This window comes from Castor canadensis, chromosome 2, assembly GCF_047511655.1.
Source record: "Castor canadensis chromosome 2, mCasCan1.hap1v2, whole genome shotgun sequence".
NCBI classification, from domain to species: Eukaryota; Metazoa; Chordata; class Mammalia; order Rodentia; family Castoridae; genus Castor; species Castor canadensis.
The window spans coordinates 192,571,405-192,592,980 of NC_133387.1; the positions used below are offsets into that span (position 1 = coordinate 192,571,405).

The 21,576-nt window shown below is 43.2% G+C and overlaps 1 protein-coding gene across 2 annotated transcripts in view; it reads left to right on the forward strand.

The window, feature by feature from the left end:
• The first annotated feature begins 208 nt into the window (after positions 1-208).
• The window catches only part of Slc35f2 (solute carrier family 35 member F2), a 66,242-nt gene continuing 44,874 nt past the window's right edge, over positions 209-21,576 (forward strand). Inside the window, exon 1 of one of the 2 annotated variants that reach the window (XM_074066796.1) lies at positions 209-1,012. In XM_074066796.1, coding sequence (XP_073922897.1) covers positions 903-1,012 — 110 coding nt within the window. In that variant the 5' untranslated portion in view covers positions 209-902. The remainder of the gene's footprint in view (positions 1,013-21,576) is intronic. The other variant, XM_074066797.1, reaches the window with a different exon arrangement.

The window sequence follows — 21,576 nt, forward strand, 5'->3', positions numbered from 1 at the left end:
GTGCATTGACTGTCTGGAACAGCTCATTTTTGTCCCCCTACACCCTCAGGGAAGGAGGAGGAGGATGCGGACGTAGAGATTTGGGGGGCGTGGTCCCCACACCTCTCCTTTTGTCTTCCTGGTTTCCTCCTTTCCGGAAGCACGGGTTCAACCAGATCTATGGCCCTTATGTCAGCGAGGCTCAGGAACTTCCCCACCCCAGCCCGTAGTCCCTCTGGGTCCCTCCTGGGTCCGCGGAAGCACCAGGAGGCGTGGTCCAGGCCCAGGCATCCTGGCTGGGCGGCGGCGGGCCGCGTCCCTTCCCAGGCACCGCCGAGATGGCTCTGCGTGTCGCATGGCCAAGCGAGCTCACCGCCAGGAAGGACCCGCGCCTCGCAGCACTCCACAAGTCATTTGCAGCATTCTTTTAGGATCTCCCCCTTGTTTTCCGTCAGTTCTTTTAGACGGGGTTATCTGGGGGATGAGAGAGAGGTCACGGGGGCCTTCCAATTATCAACGTTCAGCCGGTTCCTAACTCCCTGCTGCTCAGGGTAGGACACCTTGGGAACCAGTCCCATTCACCTCGGATCACCTCATTTGGTGATTTCACACAAGGAACCATAAAAACCTGAAATGCACATTGGGTGCCAGGGTGAAAAAAAAAAACAAAAAACAAAGATTGCCCTTTCTCCTGCTGCTGCCCAGGAGGTGCCAGGCTGTGATCTGCAGACGGACTGTCTGGCCCTTGGGGCTTGACAGTTAATGATTTGTCGCCGAAGAAGGAGCCCGGCCCAGGAGCGCGAGGAGCGCCGAGGAGGGAGCGCGAGCGCAGGGCGCGAGTCGAGTCCCCGCCGGCCGCACAGGCGCCGCCTCCTGTCTTCCGGGCCCCGGCACTTCGCGGGGTTCCGGGCGCGGGGGACCCCATGGAGGCGGACTCGCCGGCGAGTGCCGGAGCCCCGCAGCCCCGCGCACGGGGAGCGGCGGGCGCGATCGGCAGCCAGCTGCGCCGGATCCAAGGCAAACTCTTCACCTGGTGAGTGCGGAGCGCGCGGCGGCCCCGGGAGGCGGCGGGGCGCGGGCCAGGCGGCTGGGGACCCCGCGCACGTGTCTGCGCAGCGCGGAGGCCGAGGTGGCGGCTGCGCGGACCTTGGCTCTGAGCACTGCACGCGCGCATCGGGGATGTTGCGCCCCACCTGGCTGCCTGGGGCGCGGGGTGCTCCTCCATTGGCTCCCGCGCAGAAATCCTGGCAGTGCATTTCGGAGATCTGGGAAACATCCAGCCTGTTGGCATTGTTAGGTCCCTGGTGGCCTCGGGGCGGGAGGGGACGAAGCCCCCCGGATGCTTTTGAAGGAGGGTGCCCACCCTCGCGCTTGGCAGGTGGAAGGGCTGCACTTCCTGGCACCGCGCCCGCATTCTTTCTCCCTGCAATCCTGTCAGACCCGGCCAGGTGACCTCCTCTAACCGAAGCTCACTCAAGTGGGAAATCCGGTTAAGTTTTATGCTGCTGCGTGGCGGGAGACCAGTGCTTGCCTTGTTCCTGGGCCTCAGTGAGGTGACATTGTCACTTCCAGGGCTGCAGTCCGGGGAAGCCGGTGTCCGGTGTCACTGTGCTCTATGGAATGGAGAGAGAAATGTTCGTAGGAGTTGGCAGCGACTCTGGGGGAAGCACTTGTGTGGTTACTGGAGGAATTCATCCTGGAAGTTCACACAACCCAGGATCTAAATAATGAAAGCCTAGATTTACCGAGCACTCACGCTGTGCCAGGCCCTGCGTTTAGCAATCTGTGTGGATAACAGCATATCCACTTTGCAGATGGAGAAACGGAGAAGCAATTTGCCCAGGGCCATGAGATGATGACCTGTTAGGGTGATGCCTGCAAGCCCTGGTCTAAATGTACCCGCACCTCTTGAATTGGGCGTTTGCTCTTTTGCCCTTTTAACAAAATAGATTTCCCTTTAAAGATGGTGAAGGCCATACCATTTTCAAAACTAGATCGATAAAGGTGTATGCGTTTTTGCTATAAAAATAAGTACAGTTTTAAATAGATGTATGTGCCCGAAGGAGAAGTTGGTCAGAATTCACTTTGTCTCCTCCAGTGCTTAGGTGTAAGTGCTCACCCGGGAGGCAGTAGGGCGGTACTACGGATAAAAGCACAAATTCTAGATTCCGATTTTGGCTGGTTGGCCTTGGGCAAGTCACTTAGCTTCTCTGTGCTCTTGAAAGAGTAGGTAATTATGGACCTACAGGGGCTGGGAGTGTAGCTTAGGAGTAGAGTGCATGGTTAGCATGGGTACAATTCTCATCAAAAAAAGTCCCCAACCTTGAGAGAGCACTTACCCTGAAGGGCTTGGAGAGGATTAATTGGTTGACTACACAACCGTGGGCAGACAGACCCTGGCTCACTTCTGTGCCCTGCATGAGTTATTTAGTTGTTACTGTAGCTCTGTCCATTCTGGGGTGATGGGAATATGTGGTGACTGCCACATGCCAGCGGCCCTGAGGCTGGGGCACACAATACAGCAGATGTCACTTTACAGAGTTGCAATAACAACTAGCAATGACTTTGTTCTCCTAACATTCTAATATTTTTAGAGTCCTGATGTGTTTTGCAAACAGAAGAGTCTAGTTGCCTTTAGAAATGAGATTTCTTCTGTCTTCTGAATGTACTTTCTTTTTGTGATAAGGTCTTGAAAACTATTTGCCCAGGCTGGCTTTGAACTGCTATCCTCCTGATCTCTGCCTCCTGAGTAGGATTACAGGTGTGAGACACCAGCTCCCAGCACCGCACCATCTTTGATGACAAAGTTCTTTTCCCTCTGTCACACTCTCTCACTTCCCTTTATTGATTTTTTTTTTTTATTCCGAAGGTCACAGGTTGCAGCTTTTTTTTTTTTTTTTTGATTGGCTGGGATCTTTGTTCCAGAGTTTCTCAGTCCTTGGCTTCTGGATTGTAGTTTCTCATTGTTCAACTACAATCAGAAAAGTACTGTTTACCAGGTGTCCAGTCTTCCTGTACTCGTGTTTTAAACTTGCTCCCAAGTGTGAGGTTAGCTTAGTGAGCTCTTTTTGGTGGCCAGGGAACCAGGGGAACTGAAGAGAATCTGGTGAGCATATACGATGTAAACACAAAGGAGCAAGAATAAGCCTTTTGACACGTGGGCACTAACTACAGGGGAAGGTCTGGGCCCTGGATCCAGTTCTGTTTTCATTATGAGAAATAGGTATATACTAAGTAACTCAAACTCCTGACATACCTTTCACAGACTTTCTCTGTGATTAACAAGATCAGAGCTAAGTGTGATTCCAATGCTCATAATCCTAGCATTTGAGTGGCTGCAGCAAGAGGATGGAAATTCCAGGCCAGCTTTGGCTACATAGGGAGACCGTGTCTTAAAAAATAGAAAGACTAGAAAGAATAAACTTACTTATTCAGTAAGTTTATTGAGCACTTACTATGTGTTAGGCATTCATGATAACGAGCACCGTCTTAGTTGTCTTTTATTGCTATCAACTCAATGACAAAGACCATGGTAAAAGGCCACTGATCTCTCAAACTACCTGAAAATACTTGTTATTTAATTGGATGCCCTCAGGAAGTTGCATTCTGACACACAGACCTTAATTTATTTACATGTTAAAAAACGCCTATCTGCAGAGCGTGGTGGCACATGTTTGTAATCCCAGCACTCAGAACTCAGGAGATTCAGGTAGGAGGAACCTGAATTTGAGGTCAGCCTGGGCTACAGAGAAAGACCCTGCCTTAAAAACAAAAAGCAACCAAGCAAACAAGCATATTCCTTATAACAACCATCTCCTTTATATTTCTGGCAAACCCCTTTAATTTTAGTTCATACATTTATCTTTCCCTTGTCAAATAGAGGGTATGCTTTTGAGGGCATGGATTTTTATCATATTCCTTTTGTCGCACAATGCTGGTTCATTCATTCAACCTTGAACATTGATAATATACTAAGCCCTAGATTCATCTCTCTCTCTCTCTCTCTCTTTTTGTTGGTGGCACTGAGGCTTGAACTCAGGGCCTCACACTTGCTAGGTGGGCTCTCTTACTGCTTGAGCCACTCCACTAGCCCTTTTTTTGTGATAGGTTTTTCAAGATAGGGTCTCTGGGAACTATTTGCCCAGGCTTGGCTTCAAACCCAGTGATTCTCCTCATCTCTGTCTCCTGAGTAGCTAGAATTACAGGAGTGAGCCACAAGCACCTGGCTAGATTCATCTCTTTGATTCTGGCAGTGAATAGGATTTAGTTCCTGCTTTCCAGAAGGCACATAATCAAATCATAGTCAGAAGCTATGATAAGTGCTACAGAGGCAAGTATGAAGGTGTGCACGGGCACAAAGGAGGGCAGAGGTCAATTCCACCAGAGTGAGGGAGGGCTGCGGAGCTTGGGGTGTAAGTAACAGGTGGGTCAACCAGATGTGGAAGATGAGTCCAGGCTGGAAGGGCTGGAGCGTGTGTTGCTTAAGGAACTTCAAGTAGCTTGGTGTAAAGAGGTCATGGGCTGGAGGAGGGAGGGACAGGAGTAGCCGGTCCATCTACACGTGTACTCCTTGCTATTATCTAGCCCTTTGTGTTCTCCTTTTATTCCAGTTTCCTCCCTTGAAAGGTTAAGGCTCAGACATTTTTGAGTCATTCAGTTGTGCCTAACTGTATAGCCTTCATCTGTTCATTCAGCAAACATCTGCTGTGTGCTTGCTGTGCGCACAGCACAGTAGAAGTCCTAAGCTGGTATGTAGCCCGGCTGACTCATCTTGTTCTGTAGTGTTGTTTAAGCAAAGGATGGAGAGGGAGGGACTTTTTGTGCTATGTGCAGTGGGGGAGTTGGGGAAACCCTACATCCTACCAGTCTCCATCAGTTCTCCCTTTTTATTGTGAGATTACTTCGTCTCTGCTTCTGCTAGACTCTCAAGGAGTCAGGAATGATGTGTAGGATGTAGCTGCACCCTGGCCACTGGCCCATAGGTGCCAGTACAGCAGCCCTGTTCCCATCCCCATCCTAGTTATGACAATAAAAAATGTCTCCAGACATTGTCATGTGTCTCCTGGGGACAATCGGGAGCCCTGGTTGAATACCACAATGTAGCCTATCGTTTCTAACTGCCTCATCGTATGTGGTGGCTTTAAGGTCCCAGATAATTTCCAATTCCTGGCCTCCACAACAACACTGGTGAGCACTTTCATGTTTTCCTCTTGTGTGCTGATGTCAGGCCTCGGTCTGAGCCCCTCCAGGTGACTTTAGGTGGAGAGGAAAGGATAAACCCCAAGATGGAGACACCACGAATGTCCTTCCCTCACGTTGTTCCTATCAGCTGCTCTGGATGAGGAAGGAGGAAGCCTCTGTAGGCTGTATCCCCTCAGCTCAGAGATTTTGGAGGGATGGGTGGAGGAATAATTGCTGACTGGACAGCCTGACCTGTTTTGTTACTTTCTTAACATTGCTGGGAATTGTTAAAGGGACAGGCAGTAGTTGTCCCTGTGCAATGTGAGGATTGGTGAGATTGGAATTTAAAAGCCTCCATTGAGCCTGTTGCCACTCTGCCCAAACTCTAGTCCTCTCCCTTCCCCAGACCAGATCTAGACAACCTCTGGCTTCTTCCTTCTTTTCTTCAGGTTGGTTTGAAGGAAGAGGAAGTGGATAACAGTGCTTATTCCTCATCTTGACAGCACCCCGAGAGTCCACCTCCACCTTCAGTCCCTGCTGTCACTACTCCTGTTCAAGCCTTTATCATCTCTTACTTGGACTCTTGGCTTCACATCCCCACTTGCCCAACTCCCCTAATCGCCTCACTACACTGGAATCAGAGTGATGCCAACTTAAATGAAAAGGTGTCAATAACTGTCCTCAAATGAGAACTCCCATGCATATCTTGCTCAGGACTCAGGGCTGGCGTGAGGCAGAGATGAGATAGTTACAGATTCTAAAACACAGACCTGCTTTTCAGGTTGAAACTTTTCAGGTGCAACAACAGTTTGCAAAATGGGAGAGCTCTTGTGGTTCTGTGGAGGTTCTTTAGGGTTTACTAACAGAAGGAGGTTGAGAATAGGAGCTGGTGGGCTTCTGGACCAGTCACTGACATCTACCAGCTACTTCGCTATTGCCTGCTTTCTAGTTGGGCTTTAATGCAAGGTGTCTGTCCATTTGGGCTGCAATGACAACAATACTACAGACTTGGTTGACGTATAAACAACAAAAATTTATTTCTTACAGTTCTGGAGTCTGGGATGTCCCAGGTCAAGGCACCTGCAGATTTGGTGTCTGATGAGGGCTTCATGGATGTCAGTCTTCTGGTTGTGCCTCACATGGCAGATGGAGCCAGTGGTCAATCTGGGGTTTCTTTTCTGAGAACACTGATCTCAATTATAAAGACTCCACCCTCATTACTTAATCATCTCCCAAAGCCCCACCTCCAAATACCACCACATTGAGGATGAGATTTCAACACACGAATTTTGGGAGAACACAGACATTGAGTCCATAGTATGTTGTCTGAAGAAAGAGTTCTTCGGCTAAAAGAAGTCTGAGTTACTGGTTACTGGATAGAGCTCGTACCACTGCCAGCCCCCTCATCTCCCGCTCTCCTCTTCTTTCTTCTTCCTCTTTGTGCATAACAATAATTTTTTAGTGTGTTTTTTTTATCGTGGTAAATATCTGTTAACATAAAATGTACCATTGTAACCACCTTTATGTGTACAGTCCAGGGCATTAAGTACATTCACGATGTGCAGCTGTCACGACTGCCCATTTCCAGAACTTGTTCATCATCACAAACAGAAACTCGGTACCCATCATACAGTAGCAGTGTCCTCTGCCCCCTCTGTGCCACCTGGGAACCACTGTTCTACTTCCCGTTTCTATGAATTTGACTTTTAGATGTCTCATTACTGGACTCATTGGTCCTTTTGTGGGAGTTTTGTGGGAACTACATATGAGGCCCTCCCTCACCAGCCCACTTCCTCCAGACTCATCTCCCAGAATGTCTGTCTCTCACTTGGTAGTTTGCTCCAGTGTCACTGAAGTGCTCCCAGGACTTAAGAAGTCCCCTTGCACCATGGCCTTTGCCCGGTTTTCCTTCCTGGAATGCTTTTGCTGGCTAAGCTCTTCTCATGGTAGCTTAAAGACTTTGTAGCACCAAGTTGGGAAGTCTTCTTGACCTTGACTCCTTTCAATCTCTCCCAGGACCCATCTTGATTGGGTGACCTTCCTCTACATTTGTCTCTATACCTGTTTCTAACTCATCATTGACTTACCATTTTGTAAGGTTAAATGTAGTTATCTCCAGTCTGGAGAGTGCCTTAAGGGCAGGGGTTAGAGTTCATCTTGGAAGTCCCTGTAGTACTTCCTGCTTGGTACGAAACCAAAATTGTAGCTGTTCTTCCTGGTATGGACACAGAATTGATTTCTAGGAATGGTAAAAACCCATTTGCAACCAGATTTGGTAAATTAAATGTGTTAGGTAAAATTAGGGTATTTCTGTTGGGGAATTTTCAGAGATGTTTCAAAGGTAACTCCATTTGTGGAAGATGGGAATTGCCTCCACAGTAAACCGCTTATAAGCCAGCTACTTACACTAAAGCTTGTAAGTTTTGCTTAAGTTTATTAAAAAGCTATAAAAACTTCCTTATGTTATTATTTACTGAGGATTATCAGAGAGCTTATTTCATGGAAGTTAATTTTTTAGATAACCTTAAATTCATTTTTTTATCATTCTTTTAAGCATTAAAATTTACTTTTAAATCCAATTGAATGTCACTGGTTACGTAATGAGTTCTCACTTCTGCTAATTAATTTGTTCATAATTTTTGGCAACATTTGTGCAACATTTAATTGGTTTGTACTAACAACTCTCTGGGGTAGACCAACCCATTTAATTACTTAGTGGGTCCATTTACAATTAATCCTCGAGATTTTGCCAAGAGAAAAATTATTTAAAAATTCTTCATGGCATCTTTAAAAATATCTGAGAATACTCTCCCTTTCATAAACAAAGTGTACTCAGCATAGCACTGCCCATGCTTTTCTTTTCATCGTGAGCTTAAATTATTCTCCTCAATGGCAGTGATGTGCTCAGGATCATTGATGTGAACTGTTTATTTTTTTATAAATTTTTCTCCCAGGTTGTCTCATGTGACTTTGTGTGTTACCAAGCGTGTCTCTGGAAACCTGTGTTCTATCTAAATTGTGACTTCTAGCTTTTACTGCTGTAGGAACAGATAACTCAGTTCCTAGAAATACTTGCAATGAAAGTACAAATAGACCCTGAGTGAAGACTTGATGGTCTTTCATTTTAATAAGTTATAAAAGTTCTTAATGTACAGATTTTGGGATATTTATTTTGGACGACTATAGGAGTCTATGCTAAAATCATTGGATAAGCTATACGTCACAAAACGTGGTAAATTATGTTAATGATGCAGATAGATTCCATGTTAAGTCCAAAACTTCTTTTTAGTTATTTCTTAAAAAAACAAAACAAAACAAAACAAACAAAGAACCAGATAATTCAAAGAACCAATGGATTCAGTTGCTTCAGCCCAGTAAGAACTTGAAGCTGGTTTTGTGTTGGGTGCAGGAGACTTTTGCAGACAACTCTGGAGCCATTATTTATATATATTTCAGGGGAAGAGCATCTCCTAGGCTTTTCATAGTGGTATCAAGTGAGAGATAAAACTATAATATTAGAGCCAGACTTTGCTGAGTCAGGCTGACTTTGTGCACCTAGAACAGTACCCCAGGGTGGATTAACTCATGAAATCCTCCTGCTAACTTTCTGCAGTAGCTATTAAAATGCTGTCATTGCCTGACCCCATTTGACATATGTGGAAGCTGAGGCAGAGCTTAAGTAACTGTCCTAAGCAGGAGTAGCAAGGAATGCAGCCCGTCTTCCCTCTGGTCCCACATCCTGTGCTCAGAGCAGTGCTTCCCTGTTTCTTGTGAGATGGGGCAGCAAACAAACAAAAATGGTCCTTGTGCAATCTTCCCTTTGGCTTGTCCTGGGCCATTTTTATCTCCAAGGGTGCCAGAGAGTACATAAGTCACAGAATAAATATGCATTCTTCTTGGAATATCTTTTAACTTACTTTTAAGACTCCAATTGCAGGGAAATAAAATCACAATTTCTGCTCATGATGCACTCTTATTGTTGGCCCATGAATAACTCAATTAATTTTTTAATGTAATAAGTTCACATAAACCCACCACCAGCCCTAAAACTAGAACTTATGTGCACTTGGTGGTCATCTGTTACAACCCCACAAATAATCATCATCTAAAGTCTTCCTTTCACCGTTCCTTTGCTCTCATTTTCATGGTTTTGAGTATGATTTTTTTTTTTTTTTTTGGCAGTTCTGGGGTTTGAACTCATGGCCTCAAACTTGCTAGGCAGATGCTCTTGCTGCTTGAGCCACTCCACCAGTACTGTTTTCATAGAGTTTGTATCTACATGTATTTCTAAAAGGTGTGTTTTGAGCCAGGTGTAGTGTTGCAGAGGCAGGGGGATCTCAAGTTTGAGGCCAGCCTAGGCTATATAGCAAGAATCCGTTGCAAATAAACAAATAAGCGGTGTGGTTTTTATTATTTTATTTTTAAAAAGATACCATGCTATTGGTATCTCCATATCACATGGCTAAAATTAATATGTATCGCATGGCTAAAATTAATCCGTATCGGTGAGTGATGCTGTAGAAAATTAACTTTTACTCTAAATAATGTTCTTTCCTGTGAATATACCATACTTTAGTCACTCGTTCTGTCAGTGGATATTTGAGTATTTTCTAGGGTTTTTTTTTTTTTTCTTCTTGTGAACAGAACTTGTAGGAATATTCTTCTACATGTCTCCTGTAGGGCTGGGCTGGAATGCAGCTCCATGGTAGAGCACTTGTTTAGTCAGCCCTGGGTTCTATCCCCAGCACTGTGAGAATCAAAACAAAATGACTTGTTTTGATGACATATTAAGACTTCCTTTTGCATACATGTTCACATTCATCTAGGAGAGGAACTGCTGGTTTGTAGGGTGTGTAACTTTAACTTCATAAAACTGTACCAAACTATTTTCCAAAGTGGTTGTACCAATTTCTTTTGTTGATGTTGTTTTTCTTGGCTGTACCAATTTATACTCCCGCCAGCCATGTTTGAAAAATCCTGTGGAAAAAACCACCTAACACTTGCCATTGTCAGACTTTAAATTTTTTGTCAGCCAAATAAAGGGAAAAGTCTCTTAATCTGCATGTGTCTGATCAGTAATGAAGTTGAATCTATACACAGAATTAGTGACTTTCTGTTTCCACTTCTGTGAAGAATTGATACACTGTGAAATACCAACCCTTTGCACATTATTTTTATAGTAAACAGGTTTAAGCAGATTACTTTATACATGTTCCATCTTATGTGAGGTTGTTTTTTTTTTTTTGCAGCACTGGGATTTGAACTCAGGTCCTCACGCTTGCTAGGCAGGTGCTCTACTGCTTGAACCACTCCCAACCTGTTTTGTGTTGGGTATTTTCAAGATAGGGTCTTGTGAACTATTTGCCTGGGTTGGCTTTGAGTCTTCCTGATCTCTGCCTCCTGAGTAGCTAGGATTACAGTTTTCTCATGGGAGCTGAAAAATCCCATTAGTGCTCATTTACTTCTCCTTGGCTGACAGTGAGAGATCCGTTGAAAAGTTGGAGAGCAGTGAGGAGCATGAAGCTGATTTAGGAGAGGCATGTGACAGTTTTTCTGGTTTGAGGCCTGTGGGTGTTGAAAAACTGGAAAAGACAGTGTGACTCATGGGAAATCTCCCTGATACCCATGGTTCTCTCACTTGGCAGGGCCCCCAGGGGCTTTGTAGATCAGGCTGACACTCGTCTTGCTGGTGTTTGATGAGTGTATTAGATGGGTCCTTAGCCACAGAAATCTAGCTCACTGTTGGCAGAGCTAAAAAGAGGCCTTATTACTTTACAGAATCAAGGAGGCTGCACTGCCAAACCACAGACAGACAGGGGTAGCAATTGGAGCCAGGAACCCTAACCACACCCGGGTTCTCTGTCATCTCACCGTTTGTGCTTCATGTTCACTGTTGGCTTCATTTTTCTAACTGCAGGCCAGGGATTGTCTTCCTCTGAAGATTACATTTTACAATGTAAACCACACAAAACACAAAGAACCCAAGTTTTGGCAAGGATTTTTGTTTTGATAATCCACAGGCAGGTAAATTTAGATGTTATAACAGTTAAAAAAGTAGTCCTTTAAAATTTTTTATTTGACCTCACTATACAAGCAGTATTAAGAATTAAATGTTCTATGGGATGTGACTTTTTGGCTGCCTGTTGAGAACAGGGTTAGTCTGTTCTCAGTTCTTGTGCCAGGCTGGGTGGGTAGAGCGAGGGTTGTAGGTTTTGTAATCCAGATTTGAAACAGCAGTGCACTTAATATCTCATACAAATCCCATGCTTCCCCTACATGTGTACTCACCTTTCAGCACCCCCAGTGCTGTGACCCGTGTTAGAGCTCCTCTTCGAATTCTCAGAGGAGTCCAGGGAGGGGGTGCCTCCATCCTGGAGGCAGACACCAAAAATTGCCCATGGTTATATATTTAAGGGGAAGGAGTCAAATGGCATATTTCACTCATTCCAGCGTGCCTCTCCCCAACCTATGCTGTATGACTCAAGTTAATCACATATTCAAAGAGAATAGGTAATTTGAAAATGTATTTCATGCTCCTTCATTCCAGCCAAGCAAAACCAGGAGGACAAAGAGATGACATCAAGAGTGGATTTCATGCCTTCTTTGTTTGCATCATAGCCCCGCTTGTTAAAATAATTGCAAAACGTATCATCAAATGGATTGTGCTAATCAATGCTCATTGCTACAGATGCAAGATAATTTGTATCAACAGATCTCCCTGTGCGTTATCATAATCTCAATGGCAGATACTTTATTATATCAAGGAGAGTGGATGGACTGGAAAAGATAAAATTCTCTGATCTTGGGCAAGTTATGTCTGAACAGCTGAAACTCAGTAGTTGTGCTAATAATTCCTGTGAGCTCTAAATGAAACATCATGTAGTGTGATACCTGACACACAGCTGTTTTTGTTAAGCCACCTCACTTTTGTTAGGATGAGAAGAAAGAGTTCTTTCTTTCTTTTTTTTTTAAATGTAGATTCAAGCAGTATTCTCATCTAGCAGTGTTTTGAGCTCAGCCTTTGGGGCCACAATGCTTGAGCTCTCCAAGTTCTATCATTTGCTATCTGTGATGTTCGGCAAGTTGCTTAACATTTCTGGGTTTCAGTTTCTTTATAATAGAAACAATAGTGGTGCCCACCTCATAGGTTTGTTGGATTAAATGAATTAGGACTGTGAAATTGTTAGAACAGTGCTTGGTATAAGATGTCATTATTGTTACTGCTACTATTATGGAAACCTGGCGTGGCTATGTATATTTAAGGGAAAGGGGTCAAATGTCTATGACAGAGTTTCTGCATTTATAACTGTTAAGGCAAATGTAATGCATAAAACCTTACAGGCAGAACGTGGAAATTGTGAAAAGAAGGCTCTAACCAGAATGCCAGAGGAATGTAGAAGCCATCATTTTGGCAGTGGGTGTGTTTCTTACCATCTTTACTCTCTTTTCATTTTCTTAGTATGGCAGAATGGAAAGAACACAGAGTCTCTTTAGCAAACATTTGGATTTCAATCCAGTGATGTTATTTATTTGCCTTCTGAACTTGGTTAAAAGACTTGAGCTTCAGGAAAACGAAACCTACCTTGTAGTATTGTGTGACAATCCAGCAAGCTCATTCTATGTAGGAGCTCAGTACAGTGGGTGGCACTTTCCTCCTTTCCCCACTGTGTGGGGAGTGGGAGAATATTAACATGTTTCCCCTGAATGCTTGACCATCTAAGGGTTGTGCAGGACCTAATGTGTAAGAAGAAATCACTGGGTTTATAGTTGAAATTTTTGCCGGTTTGCATAAAACTAGTTCAGTAGTTTCTGGATTGAAGGCATGGCTTTATTTTCTCTCTGGCAAATGATGAAAGTGTTTTAAGCCAGGGTGGCTCCAGATCAGCTTGGGCTGCAGTTATTTAATAAACTCTATTTGATGTGATTTATCTTGCTACTAAGGAAATTCATGGAGATGAATGTAGTATAGCATTATGAGTCAAGTATTGTTTTAAAGTATCTCACACATTTTTTTTTTTTTTGTGTGATACTGGGCCTCCACCTTGAACCCCTCCATCAACCCTATTTTTGTGAAGGGTTTTTTGACATAGGGTCTCGAAAACTATTTGCCTGGGCTGGCTTCGAACTGAGATCCTCCTGATCTCTGCCTCCTGAGTAGCTAGGATTACAGCCACTGGTGCCCAGCTCTCACACATTCTTGACTTAATGTTTCAGTTTTCTATTGCTGCAGTAACAAGTTACCATTTGTAATTTAGTAGCTAAACAACACAGATTAATTATCTAATAGTTCTTACAGCACAGGTCTCACTGGGTCAGAATCAAAGTGTCAGTTGGATCACATTCTTGTTTAGAGGTTCTGGGGAGAGTCTTTTCCAGCCTCTGGAGGCCACCTGCATTTTGCAGCTTACTCCCCCTTTCAGTCTTCAAAGACAGCTGCTCTCTGAGCCTTTTGTAGTGACATCTCTCCCACCACAACTGGGAACAGTTCTCCCTTAAAGACTGGGTAATCCAGTATGACTCCCCATCCAGCTTCTTAACTTCAATCACCTTTGCAAACCTATTACAGTTTTGGGAGGTGGTGTGGAAATTTTTAGAACACCATTATTTTCTTCCCATACTTAGTAATAGAACCCCAAAATAAGCCGGGTGCCGGTGGCTCATGCCTGTAATCCTAACTACTCAGGAGGCAGAGATCAGGAGGACTGAGGTTTGAAGCCAGCCTTGGCAAGTAATTTGTAAGACCCTATCTCGAAAATACCCAACACAAAAAAGGCTGGTGGAGTGACTCAAGTGGTAGAGTGCCTCTCTAGCAAGCGTGAGGCCCTGACTTCAAATTCCAGTATTGCAAAAAAAAATTTAGCACTGATTCTGTTCCAGTTGTACCATGGTTTCAAAGGGATTCAGTGAGTGCTGAATCCTTTGGTTGAGTTGCCTCTTCAGGCTCCAGTCATGCTGGAGAGTGCTGTTCCCTCTGCTGGGGTGACAGCTCACAGCGCTTCTCTTACCTGAAGAGCTTTTCTGCACTCTGCAAGTTTCAACTGAGATAACCCATCATGCACAAGCCCTCCAGCTTAGGTTGGATCCCATCCCACCTGTCCATTTTTTTGGGCACACTCACCACACTGGGAATTGTTTGATTTGTGTGTGTGTGTGTGTGTGTGTGTGTGTGTGTGTGTGTGTAGGAGGTTTGAGACAGGGTCTCACTACGTAGCCCAGACTGGTCTCAAACTCAAGATATTCCTGCCTCAGCCTTCCAAGTGCTGGGATTACAGGCACTTTGCTGTTCTTTTTCACTGCTGTATTGTGAATTCAATGGGGAGAAGGACTCTTAGAGCCTGACACAGTTGTTAGGATCCCTTTTGGTGCTAAAACATATTACTGAGTTGAACTGGGTGTCATTAAAGAGACAGTAATGATAGTCACTGTGGCCTTTGAACACACCTTTCAGGTTTAGATTGTTTCTACTGTGCAGACAAGTAAAAGTCTCACACATTTTGGTCTCTGGTAGAGGTCTTGGAGTAGTGTAACCTACTAGAAATGACTCTTCTAAAAACAGATACAGGTATAACCTTGACTGAGTATTCTGGAGAAAGACTAGGTCTCAGACAAGACTGCTTTACCAAGTGTGATCTGTCCAGCCCAGGGGTGCAGTTAACTTTCAAATACCTCAAGTGCCTGGGGATGTGGCTCAGTGGTAGAGCTCTTGCCTAGGATGCTCAAGGCCCTGGGTTCGATCCCCAGCACCAAAAAACAAACACCCTTCCCCTCAACCGCAAATGGCTATTAGCGCTTTCTCCATGCTTCTCTCTCTGTCTCTCTACCTTTGTGTGCAGGTGTAAGGTGTTTTTTATTAATATTATTATTACTTAACATTTTAAGATGTTGAACATTGGCTCCTTCAACTAGCATCCATTTGGTTTCCTGCTTAACTCTAATTTTCTAGAAGATCTGGTATTCGTAGTTTCTATCTTATTGAATCATAATATGGTGAGTTAAAGTTGCTAGGCATTGTAGAAGGTTGCACATGTCAACAGTGTGGACAATGTTTATTAAACTGAGTGCTGTGTGACAGGATATATTTGCATGCAAAACCTTAATTAGAGTGTAATATATAGTTCTGTGATAATGTGTAGTACACACTACTGTAAGTGTATATTATAGTGCAGATTATATTATATGTAGTATGTGAAAGAACAGTACTCAAGTGATAGTCAGTGATCAGATAAGGTCATGCATTTATGGAAAGCCACGATGTTAGAATGATGCAGCCTTGGTCTTACTGGTTCATCCATTTTCATGAACCATTTGGTTAGAGGAGGAAAAAAAGGCACAGATCCTTTCATTTGAAGCTGTTGTAAGAGTCATTTAGGAGGAAACTCAGTTAGCAAAAGTTCTCTATTTAGTGCCAGCAGTTTTGTCTTTTGTATCTGATTCTGACACTTTAGGACAACATGATAGGTGACCCTTTCTCCCCGCTGTTAGCCTCAGTTTTCTTGTGTATAAGCTCACAGCATTGGCAAATGGATCAAAACCAAATATGGTAGGGTATGGGAAAGTTTTTGTAAACTATGAGGCACTATAAAAAATGAAGAATTATGATGGCGTCCAATAGCATGAATGTAATAAGTAAATAACACATGATAAAGATGGATGCCCTGCTGGCAAATTCAGGGAGCTTTCAGTCAGCAGCTTGGGGACCTTGAATTGTCAACAGGATCTCAGGATGGAGGAGGTTGGAGGAGAAACGAAAAGGGAAGGTGAACTGTGAATCAAGGTCAGCACATGATTCAAATGAGGAGACAAGAAGTCTTCTAAGACTTCTCAATTAAAAGATTAATTTTCTCCTAATCTTTTTGCTTTCCTGGTCCTTAACTGAATGAAGGATGATTTTGTTTTGTTTCGGTGGCACTGGGTTTTGAACTCAGGGCCTCACACTTGCTAGGCAAGTGTTCTACCATTTGAGCCACTCTACCAGCCCTTGAAGGAAGGTTATAAAAATAGATTTATCATTAGAAAATTTGGTATAACTGGGTGTCATCAAGCTTGCGTGTATTCCCAGCACTCTGCAGGCTGAGGCAGGAGTTTGAGGTCTACCTGAACTATGTAGTAAGATTCTGTCTCAAAACAAAAACAAATGAGAGGGAGGGATGGAGGGAAGGAGAGAAGGAGAGAGAGAGAGAGAGAGAGAGAGAGAGATACAGAGATAGAGAGAGATACAGAGAGAGAGAGAGACCACTCGTTACACATAAAATGGATAAAGAACAAAATAACCAATAAATGTCCCATAATTTTACCAAAATTCTCTGATTCTTTTAAGGTTCAATCAGGTAATTTGATCCTTGATCAATTCATCAAGTCATTGATTTCTTACCACTTCTAATGTCTTTTGTCTCTAAATCCTTCTGTTTCCATACACTCAGTACAGAATGAGACAGTGGTAGGAACTAAAAAACAAAACAAAACAAACCCCAAAAAACAACCAACTAAAACAGAAACCCTCCCCCAACCTTCCTCCAAATCCTACATAAGAATATTAGCTCTGAAGTTGCTTGGTGAATCTAGAACAAGGACAGGAGGAATGACATGACCTCACTTCATGAACCTTTTCCCCTAGTCTTGGTGTCTGCCGCCCAAGCACATAAGAAGTCTTGTTAATGGATAAAGAGGCTCCAAAGCTTGCCAGGCTTCCTTTTTCTAGAATTCATATTGCCAGCAGAGCAGACCACTGTCTCCCGGTCCCATCTCACTACGCATTGTAACTTATTTTACATTTATGTTATTTTAATTTTGTGGCAGTATTGGGGTTTGAACTCAGGGTCTCACACTTGCTAGGGAGGTGCTTTACTACTTGAGCCATGCCTTCAGTCCTTTTTTTGCTTCAGTTATTTTCCAGATAGGGTCTTGTGCTTTTTACCTGGCCTGGCCTGGACTGTAGTCCTCCTACCTATGCCTCCAGTGTAGCTGGGATTACAGATGTGCATCCCCATGCCTGGCCCCCATTTTTATTTTTAAGGTGAATGTTTTCTGATGGTCACATTTGGGTTGACACATTTCGAAGTTACACTGTGGAATGATTTCTTCTTATAACACATCACAGTTTCTTCTATAAATCCGATTGCTGCAGATGGGCTAATGGAGCCTTCGGGAAGGTCAGCTTTCTCTGGTGGCATTTCTAACCTTTACAGCATTCAACCAGACCACACACGATAAACAAAGATGAGCATGACATTGTTCCTGCCTTTGAGCCTTATTTGGGGTCCAAACACATATAAGAACTAGAATCCTGCGAGATACTTTATCAGATCAGCAGTCTTCATGTGTCTCTTATCATGAACTGCTTTTTTTATTTTTTTGGTCAGGAATCCTATATTTTGAAAGATTTTTAACACCCCACCCTCACACTTGCATTTGTTAAGTAATAATGAATTTACTTAATCTCTCTGTCTTTTTAACTAATCAGACACTAGAACTTCTGATTAACAAGAGAAAATGAGTGTTATCACACTTGGTTGGTATAATTATAGTTGAAAAGCAAATACATGAGATATTTTGGTTTGTCTGAAAAATCTTGTTAACGAAACCCTATTAATGAATAGCTTGAGTGAAAGTACACAGGCACTGTTTTCTTCACGTTAAGCCTTATGCTCCCTCTATAAGCTGAGACATTTAATTGGCTCTGGGTTTGAGAGGGACAGGAGCTTCCTTTGGACAGCATCTTGGTGAAAGGGACCCTAATTTTATACTTTTTTGGTGGTGGTGGTTCCTGGGGTTTGAACTCAGGTCCTTGTGCTTGCTAGGCAGGCACTCTACCACTTGAGCCACTCCACCAGCCCTTTTTTTGTGATGGGTTTTTTTGAGATAGAGTCTCATGAGCTATTTGCCTGGGCTGGCTTTGAACTGTGATCCTCCTGATCTCTGCCTCCTGAATAGCTAGGATTATAGGCTTGAGCCACTGGTGCTTGGCCATTGCAGTTATTATTTTTTATTTTTTTATTATTCATATGTGCATACAATGCTTGGGTCATTTTTTCCCCATGCCCCCACCCCCTCCCCATTGCAGTTATTCTTATAGTCAGAATATTTTTTTGTCTGGCTACAATAGTCTTTGGAAGGCAGCTATGGTCACCACTATACCACTAATGTAGGCTACAATAGTCTTTGACAGTTTTCTTGTGATTCGGTGTGACAAGATGTTCCAGGGTCATGCCAGGGATTGGTGGCTCATGCCTGTAATCCTAACTACTCGGGAGGCTGAGATCTGAAGGGTCACAGTTCAAGGTCAGCCCCAGAAAGTAGTTTGTGAGACCCCCAGCTCCAAAATAACTGGAGCAAGATGGACTGGAGGTGTGGCTCAAGTGGTAGAGCTCCTGCTTTGCAAATGTAAAGCCCTGAGTTCAAACCCCAGAGCACCCCCCACCACACACACACACACACACACACACACACACACACACACACACACACAAAAGATGTTCTAGGGTTCTTTTGTACTTTTTTTTGCCCCGGGTCTGAAATTAGCCATTTTCCAAAGAGCCTTAGATCTTTTTAGTAGGACAGAGCATTAAGCTGCTGTAATCGAGGCACTAGGGGTGATCTTGATTAGTGGGCTGTTCATTGTTTCAGGGCTTTTCAGAGGCCAGAGTCAGGAAGTAGAAAACTATAAAATATCTTGAATTAATTCTAACTTGACACTGTAGCGCTTTCAACTCATCCTCTTCAATCTTAACATTTTATTTGTTTGATTCCACAGTCACTCACACTCTCTCAAAAATAATACCAACACTGTCTCCAAAAAGTTCAAGGATTTTCCAGTTTTTTGTTCCTATGATATTCTCTTTGGAAGGCACTGTCAAATTAGCATGTTTGGAAGTCACTTGGAATAGTTCCTCTCTGGTTTTGACACCAATTTAAAATATCAAGTACATTAATTTAATTTAAAAATTTAAAATGTGGCTTAAAAATTGTTTTGTGCTGGGTACAATGGCTCTTGCCTATAATCACAGCTACTCAAGAGGTGGAGATCTGGAGGATTGTGGTTGAAGACCAGCCCAGGCAAAAATAAGATGAGCATTGTGACTCACATCTGTAGCCCCAGCTGCGAGGGAGGCATAGGGAGGAGAATCGAGGTCTGAGGCTGGCTTGGGCAAAAAGACTACCTGAAAAAATAACCTAAAGCAAAAAGGGCTGCAGGCTCAGCCCAAATGGTAGAATGCTAGCTTGGCAAGTGTGAAGCCCTGAGTTCAAACTCTAATAGCATAAAAAAAAGTTTTACTTTACACAATTATTATTTAATGCACTATGTTTACATGGTTCCAAAAACAAGCCTATGAAGTAGGTACACTTAGACATAGACATTTTGCTTTGCTTCCTTTCCTACTGCAGTAGTAAATTTAAAATTAAAAAAAAATTTTCATTTAAAAATATTGATAAATTATGGACAAATATTAGCACTCTATACCCATTGCCCCCCATGTTTGTTTCTTTTATTCAAGTCCACCTGGCAGTCGTTTTCACAAAGTATAGAAGTATTTGCCCCCTTCTTATAGCTGTATAGTACTCCTGTGGATTTATTCAGCTAGTTCCTTATTGTTGAACATTCAGATTTTTTCTTTTGTCTTTTACTATTACAAATAGTGTTGCAAGGAATAGTTTGTATATTTATCATGTTGTAGTTTTGCTGGCATATGGTTATAGATTCCTAGAAATAAAACTGCAAATTGGCACTTCCTCCCCTCAAATAGAGATTGTATTTTTTTTCTTTCTTTTTTTCTTTTGGCAGTACTGGAGTTTGAACTCAGGGCCTCAAGCTTGCTAGGCAGGCACTCACCAGCCTGAGATTGTATCATTTTGCACTTCACCAGCAATAACTGGCAGAAGTAATTTTAAGCTTGTGCAGTGTCAACAGATTCCCAGCAACCCACAGATTGCTGCCACTTTTCCACAGGTTCTAGAGACCTCAGAATGTGAAGGACTGCCTTGGGTGGAGCATGGCCCATGGACCAGCAGTGTAGGCACCACCCAAGGGCTCCCATGAAGTGCAGAATCTCAGAATTCTCTCCAACCTTCTTGAATCGAAGTTGCAGTTCCACCACAGCCTTAGGTGACCCACATCACATGAAAAATGGAAAGGCATTGGTTCAGAGCAGTGCTGGCAATAGATAGCCATCAACCACATGTGATTATTTAAATGAAAGTTAGTGAAGCTGAAACAAAGTGTAACATTCAGTTCCTGTTTACACTAGCCAGTACTCCATAGCCCCAGCCTTCCCATGATCTGTTGTGCAATGTTGCTCCATGGCTACACTGTTTAACTTGGTACCACTAGCCACATAGGGGTTTTTAAATTTAAATTGTAATTACATGGCGTTAAAAATTCAGTTCTTCATCCTCATTAGTTATATTTCAAGAGTGCAACACATGGCTAGTGGCTACTGTATTAGTCCATTTGATAGTAATATTTGATTTAAAAATATCTGAGTCTGGGTGCTTTATATAAAATAAAAGTTTTATTTAGCTCACTATTCTAGTGGCTGGAAGGTCCAAATGGTATGGCACCAGCATCCCTTTGAGACCCTCCTGGTTGTGACACGTAGTGAAGTGGAAAGGCAACCAGTTGTATTGACAGGAAACAAGAGAGTTTCAGGGAAGGCCCCAGGTTCCTTTGTAACAACTTTTTGTCTCTGGGAGAATTATTCCTTTCCCAAAGCATTTATCTCTCTTAAAAACCTAGGCTCCACCTCTTAAAGGCTCCATGACTTCTCACCATCACCACACTGGGGACCAAACTTTTAGCACAGAAAGCTTTTTTTTTGGTGGTGCTTGCAATTGAACTCAGGGTCTTGTGTATACTTGGTAAGTGTTCTACCGTGAAGCAGCATCCTCAGCACTTCCTCCCCTGCCCTCTCCTTCCCTCCCCCCCCTCCCTTCCTCCTTTCCCTCATCCCTTCCTCCCTCTCTCCCCCACTTTCTTCCTTCCTTCTTTTCTTCCTTCCTGTAGCACATGAAATGTTGGGAGACATGCTTGTATTCTTGGACTTTACTTCTAAGGGTCTCCTATACTATTTGTCTACTTTGCATTTTAATGATTACATATATAATTAATTGTAGTATTTATGTTATAATTTAGTAAACATTTTTCCAGGTACCTACTATGAATAATACATAATCTGGCAAAAGAAAACATGAATTTCCTTTCTTTACTCACCTTCCTTTTGAGATAATATATGCTTGCTCCATTTTATTTTGGAATTTGGTGCTTTTAATCACTGAGGGTTTTGAATATACCTTTACTATATTAGAGTGTGTTCTTTGTTGGGTGGGACTGGGGTGTGGGCTCAGGGCTTTGCATTTGCAGAGCAGGTATTCTACAACTTGAGCCACAAGTCCAGTCCATTTTGCTCCCATTATTTTGGAGAT